Source organism: Grus americana, chromosome 5, assembly GCF_028858705.1.
Source record: "Grus americana isolate bGruAme1 chromosome 5, bGruAme1.mat, whole genome shotgun sequence".
In the NCBI taxonomy this organism is placed as follows: domain Eukaryota; kingdom Metazoa; phylum Chordata; class Aves; order Gruiformes; family Gruidae; genus Grus; species Grus americana.
In genome coordinates this window covers 20,579,826-20,585,825 of record NC_072856.1, presented here as the reverse complement: position 1 = coordinate 20,585,825, position 6,000 = coordinate 20,579,826, and the positions used below count along the sequence as shown (strand labels likewise).

General features: G+C 42.8%; 1 protein-coding gene across 6 annotated transcripts in view; it reads left to right on the top strand.

Annotated features, from left to right (window-relative positions):
* The first annotated feature begins 986 nt into the window (after positions 1-986).
* The window catches only part of LRRC56 (leucine rich repeat containing 56), a 76,673-nt gene continuing 71,659 nt past the window's right edge, over positions 987-6,000 (top strand). For 5 of the 6 annotated variants that reach the window (XM_054828727.1, XM_054828721.1, XM_054828726.1 and 2 more), the window contains exons 1-2: positions 995-1,117; positions 2,384-2,533. Coding sequence is in view for 2 of the 6 variants with exons in the window: in XM_054828721.1 (XP_054684696.1) it covers positions 2,468-2,533 (66 nt within the window). In the remaining 4 variants the exon portion in view is untranslated. Of the gene's footprint in view, positions 1,118-2,380; positions 2,534-6,000 lie in introns of all 6 variants that reach the window. The other variant, XM_054828723.1, reaches the window with a different exon arrangement.

Here is a 6,000-nt window from a genome sequence, read left to right as displayed (position 1 = left end):
TGATTTTCTCATGCCCCAGAAATCCCCCCTTTCACCCCCCCTGAAATTAGTAACTATTCTTTATTTGTATCAGGGTTGAATAGTGAAAAAGGAATATGATGATGCCATGGCACTCTCCAACCAGGACATGGTGAACTGGGAAAAATAGCACATTGCTGCTCATGGAGCTGCACCGGAGTTGCACTCTTCCACTGAGATGCTTGATCACATCACCAACAAAAGTTGAATCACATTCATTGGATCCAGGTTATGGTGAACTTCATTCTGCCATGTCTAATCTTTTGACCACTCTGGTCTGGAAATTTAGTCTTTTAATCTGCTTGCTTCTTGGTTTTTTTAAAATGCAGAATGTTTTGGTGAAACCAGCTTTGTTATGCATCACAAGTTTTATTTTTCGGTCCGCAACACTGCCACTCACCACTTGAGCTAATGGAGCGATTGCCTCAGGGAAGCTGTTCCCTGTATACAGGCCAACTGCAGGGGTGTGGGATCACCTTTGCGCAGGATGGTGTTATCCGTCAGCCCGCAAAGAAGGTTTCAGAAGCTGTTTGGAACAGAGGTGCCCTCAACCCCCCTCCTACTGTGACTCCAACTCCTTCAGCTGTGTCGTCACCTGCCACCCAAATCCCATGCGAGGTCCTGCCGCATTTCCCGTCCCGTTCCTGTCCTCATTGCCATGCCCACCCCTGCTCACCCCACTTTGCTCCTGCTGTTTTCATTTCCACCCTTCCCCCTGCAAGCATCCTCCTCTGCTCTTTCCAGCCTCGGACGGGCCCCCAAACTCTATTCCCCCACCTCGCCCAGGCAACGGGGCGTCTCGTCTCCGTGTCCCCAGCACCCTGCAGAACGGCGCTGCCGCTGCGCGCGCCGCTCACCCGCCCGCAGCTCGCGGGGAAGCTGGATGGGCGGGCGCGGGAAACGGAGGGGCTGCCACCGCTGGAGGAGGCGGAGCAGCGTCACCCGGGGGTGGAGCATCGGGCCCCGGGAGCTGAGCCGCGGTTGCCGGGGGCGGAGCCGCGAGCTCCGGGTCAGGTGCCGAGGCCGCGCGCGTCGCGGCGGCGGTTGCCGGGCGACGGGCAGTCTCCGCGCAGCGCCCCCGGCCCCGTCCGGCCTACAGGTAGGAGCCGGCCTCCACCCGCCACCAGCAGTCAGGCCCCTGGGGAGGGGTCGTGCTTCTCGTCCGTGGGAGGGAGTGAATAGTGAGGGTGGCAGCCTGGGAATGGTTTTGTGTGCATGGCGGGCGTGGGAACTGGTGTAAGGGCTGGTTTCCCCTCTGTTACCCAATATTTGCACATGTACATTTAAGGGCCTTAAAACAGGCCTTTGTGGTTACCACATTGACTGGTATGGTACCCGTCTAATGCATACCAGGGTTTGAAGACCCCAGGAGTCTGTGTTGCTGTAGCAAGATCTATGCAGAGGTGGAAGCACCTGAATGCCTCCGTTTATGTTGGTGTTGATAATGAATCTGGTAGGTTTAATGGCGTGTTTAAATTTTACACTTTGGTATAGCTCTGAGGAGAAAAATGCTGATGACTAAATAGGCCTGGGTACTTGCAAGTTGTGGAAGCATCCCTGGGTATTTCACATTGAGGGAGTGTGGCTCCTCCATAGTGTCTCCTCACCTTCTCTTGAATGACTGAAGAGACTCGCCAATGCCAGGTTTATAGGCTTTAAGCTTTGCTCAGCTTCTTGCAGAAGGGGCTCAGTATGGCCCCTCTCCTACCTATGGCCTCTTTGTGGTATGGAGAATGATTTGGGGATGAACTCATTATTAGCAAAAGACTTGCAGTACTCACCCACAGTTTTTAGCAGACAGTAATTAGTTAACTGAATATCTTAAGCTCTCCCTTTGACCTGTGAGGCCTGTGTTATCCTGGCTCTGCACCCATCTTCTACAGTCATTGTTTCCTGGTATAAATGTTTCTGCTCACCTATTATTTTCCATTCTGAGTGCTTTTACAAGGCAAAATTGTCTGGTGATATGGTGAAAATGTATTAAATGTTGACTTCAACCTTTTACCCTGTGCTAGTCTGATGTTTAACACAGATTCAACTTAGTCCTACAGCCTAGGAAATGATGGTTCTTTGAGTAAATAATTGTTCAGTAAAGAACTTTTTTTTTGCAAATATATAGATCCTTCTGTACCAAATCCTTCACCTTCTCATGGTCTCCTGGGGAATTGTTTTCAGTTACACTTTCATTAAGCCATTCTAGTCTGTACTGCTTCATGTCCTGTTACACTTTTAAGACCTATTGAGCATGAACTTCTACTGCTACAGCAGATAAAGTACTCTTTTATTATTAATTGTGGAATGCTCAGGTTTGTTTTGGGATTTTTTTTTTCTCTTGAAGACTGTGTTCTTACTGTTGTTTTAGCAGGATATGAAGTAATGAAACAAGAAATTGCACTATGAGCATCTGCATCAATCAAGATAAACAGAGGTGAATGGCTGTGACTAGTGAATGGAAATCTGTAGGAGAGGGATGGGAAATGAAAGATGCAGAACAGCAGTGGCATTGGAAGAAAAGGTAAAATAATTTCAAATGTACAAAAGACTGAAAATGTTTCAGAACTTTTTTTTAAATTACTCTCCCATTTCATTTTATTTGTCTGCTTTTTGTTATTTTATCTGATTTGAATTTGCCTGAAAGAACTTGGATTAAAAATGCAGCATTCAGGCGTGTCAGATCTGCTGTCATTAACAGGTTTTGTTGGGGGGTGTATGTGTTGGGTATTCTTCTGGCCTTTAGTTCTCTCTCTTGGCTTTAACACTGAGAATTACTATGCTCCTGTAGGTCTGACCTCTTAAGAGATTGATATATGGACACATCCACGTATGGGCAGTTGAATTTGTTAGTTTAATTGTACACTACCATCAGTGGAAGAGAGAACAGGCTCTGCCTGTGGCCTGGGATGCCATCATCCTGTTCTTGCACAACTTGAGGGGCCTGATCCAATATAAAAGCAGGATTCAGATTCAATGTTAGATCAGATGTGAGTTTAGCACTGGACAGGAGTGATGTTATTTTTTATTATGATGATGATGCATGTGCTTATCTAAATTAACCTCCTTAGGGGACATAATTAAAGAAACCACATTTAATCTTTAAGTTTGAAGTACTATAAAATTTAGTGCTGCAAAATCATAACATTATGTAATATACCATAAATTTGGGATTGCTATGTTTGTCACTAATGGGAATGGCTTATTATTTATTTGGGAGGAATTATGAAGAGGTTATTTTTTCAATCAGAAAATTAATGAGCTTTTCACAGAAATTAATCTAGGTACATCTGCATAATTTTAATTTGCTAGTAAAATGGTTAGTGTTTTTATACCTTCTGTAGATTCATATGTTGGCTTGAAAAACAATTGGGAGCAAAACCTATTTTATATCAGTAGGGCCACAAGTACTTGCTATAATACAAATCAGAAGACCAGATTTGCCATGGCAGATGTAATAAAGGCTAATTATCTGTATTAAAAGGAGAAGATTGTGGACCCTAGCCAGTTCAGAGAAGCATCATCTGATTTTTATTTTAAAAAAAAAAATATTTCAGAAGGCACTTGTTCCTTTGATTGCAATGTCTCACATCAGGAAGCAGTGTTTGAAGTAGAGCATAACACTGTCTGTTTATCTTACATTTTTTGCATCTTGAGTTTTAATTTAAGTTTTTAGAGTTGAGTTCTAATACTACTTTGGTTTCTCTTTTTTTTTTTCTTAATGTTACTAGCCTAAGTAGTGCTTGAGTATGTTTTTGTTTTATTTTAATAGAGTTCACCCAAGTTCAAAGTGATGAACATACAGGAAAGAAACATATATAGAAGGAACCACTTTAAGTAAATTATTGATGCTTGGGAAAAAGCATTAAGCTACTATGATAGTTCTTTGAAAATATAATCTTGCAGCTAGTCAAAAAGACAACAGTGTTAAAACTTCTAAGAAGAGGAACTGAAAACAGCATAAATTCATGTGCTGTCTCTGTGGCCGTATCTTGAATCTCATGTGCAGTTCTGATCATCCTGGAGGGTAAATGGCAGAACTGAAATTATTTCCGTGAAATACAACAAAGATGAGAGATGGAAAACAGGTAAAATAAATGAGACTTTGCAGCTAGAAGAGGTGATGAAAAAGGAGATGATGCAAAAGAAAGCTATAAATTAATGAATGGTATGGACAGATGGATGAATCCTCCATAATTCTATCTAACTGCTTTTGACCTCATTTATAATTTCAGTCTCCACAACAACCTAAGCCAGTGTCTTCCACAATTTAAACAAATATGATGCAAAAATTCACTTTCTCCTTTTTAAAAACTGCTTCCGGATAAAATTCATGTGGTTTCTTTAGTCGATGGATGACTATTTGTCATGTCTTGAGACATGACAAATAATTGCTTCTCTATATATCTCCCCAGCTGTCATACACAATGCACCTTTTAGCTTGGGAAGTTACTGAGCAGCAGATAGCTAGAAATTAAAACAGTATATCAGGGAAAGGATTGCTTTGGACTACCTCTACTTCCGATATGTTTTTAAAGCATCTGTTTCTGACTACAGGAGCGAGCTGGGCATCTGCCTTGACCCAGCAGGATGCTTATAATTCAACCTCATTAGTAGCCTGAATTGATTTTGCAAAGTCCTTTTCACTGTTAGTTTTCTGTCCTTGCTAAAATTTTGGGAGTGTTTGTTAATAAATAAGCTCCTGCACCATCTTCCGCTGTTTAGTGTTTTCCTACAAGTTCAGCTAGAATTCATCTCTTCTTATACAATGTATCCCATGTGAGCAACACATTGGAAATCAGAAGCATCCCAGTGTTGAAAATTACCCTTCAGATGGCTTTGCAGACCATGGAATCTCTTGCTTCAATCAGCTTAGTTACCTAATAACACACACTGAAAATTGTTTGGGAGCAACAGAGCACTTTGAAACTCAGAAATGCCATATATGATGAATTTTCATCCTGCAGAGAAGTTTGGATTTCAAAGGGCTCATAAATGCAGTGCAACAGTAGCTGGAAAAAAGTCTGGTTTTATTGTCCTTTTCTTAGCTGGAATCTGGAAATGCTTCTAAATGTTGAATACTAAAAATGCTTTGAAGACCAAAACCGTAGCTTTTTTCTTCTATGCAGCTTTGGAGTGTCAAGTCCTGAGTCCATGGATTAGAATAGCCTGTGAATGAATAGCACTGCTTTAAGCTTGATCTGAGATTGCACTTACGTGTGCAGGGAGACACTGCATCTTTCTGTGCCTCAGAAAACTGATCCACACTGCGATATTATTATCCTAATGAATAGAGAGAGCCTGCAAGACCTTTAGGCATGCAGGAGAAATTGCGGAAGGCACTGGGGAGACCCCAGTGTTCAGGTGTCCTGGTTTTCAGCCAGGATAGAGTTAATTTTCACAAGAAGCTGCAAGGGGACACACCCAGGACAGCTGACCCAAACTAGCCAAAGGGGTATTTGATACCATATGATGTCATGCTCAGTGTATAAGGGCAGTGCTGGCTGGGGAGAAGGAGTCACTGCCTGGGAATGGGCTGGGCATCAGGTTCCAGGCGGTGAGCAAATTGCATTGTGTATCAACTGCTTTTTATATTCTTTTATAAGTATTGTTGTTGTTATTTTCCTCTCCCTTTGCTGTCCAAGTAAACTGTCCTTATCCCAACCCACAAGGATTTGCCTTTGTCTTCCTATTCTCCTCCCCATCTCCCTGGGGGAGGGGTGAGCAAGTGGCTGCATCGTGCTCAGCTGCTGACTGGGGCTAAAACGCGACAGTCCTTTTTGGCACCCAACATGGGGCCCGAAGGGTTGAGATAGAGACAGATCTGACCAGGGTGGGTTAAAAAGAAGTTGTTATATGCATTTATTATATTAGGTAAATACTCACTGGTCACAATGGTATTTTGTTTGTATTCCGTGCGGCGCTGTTTATCACGTCTGGGAGGTGGGATCAGGATTGTCATTTTGTTGTACTGTGTAATATTGACTTATC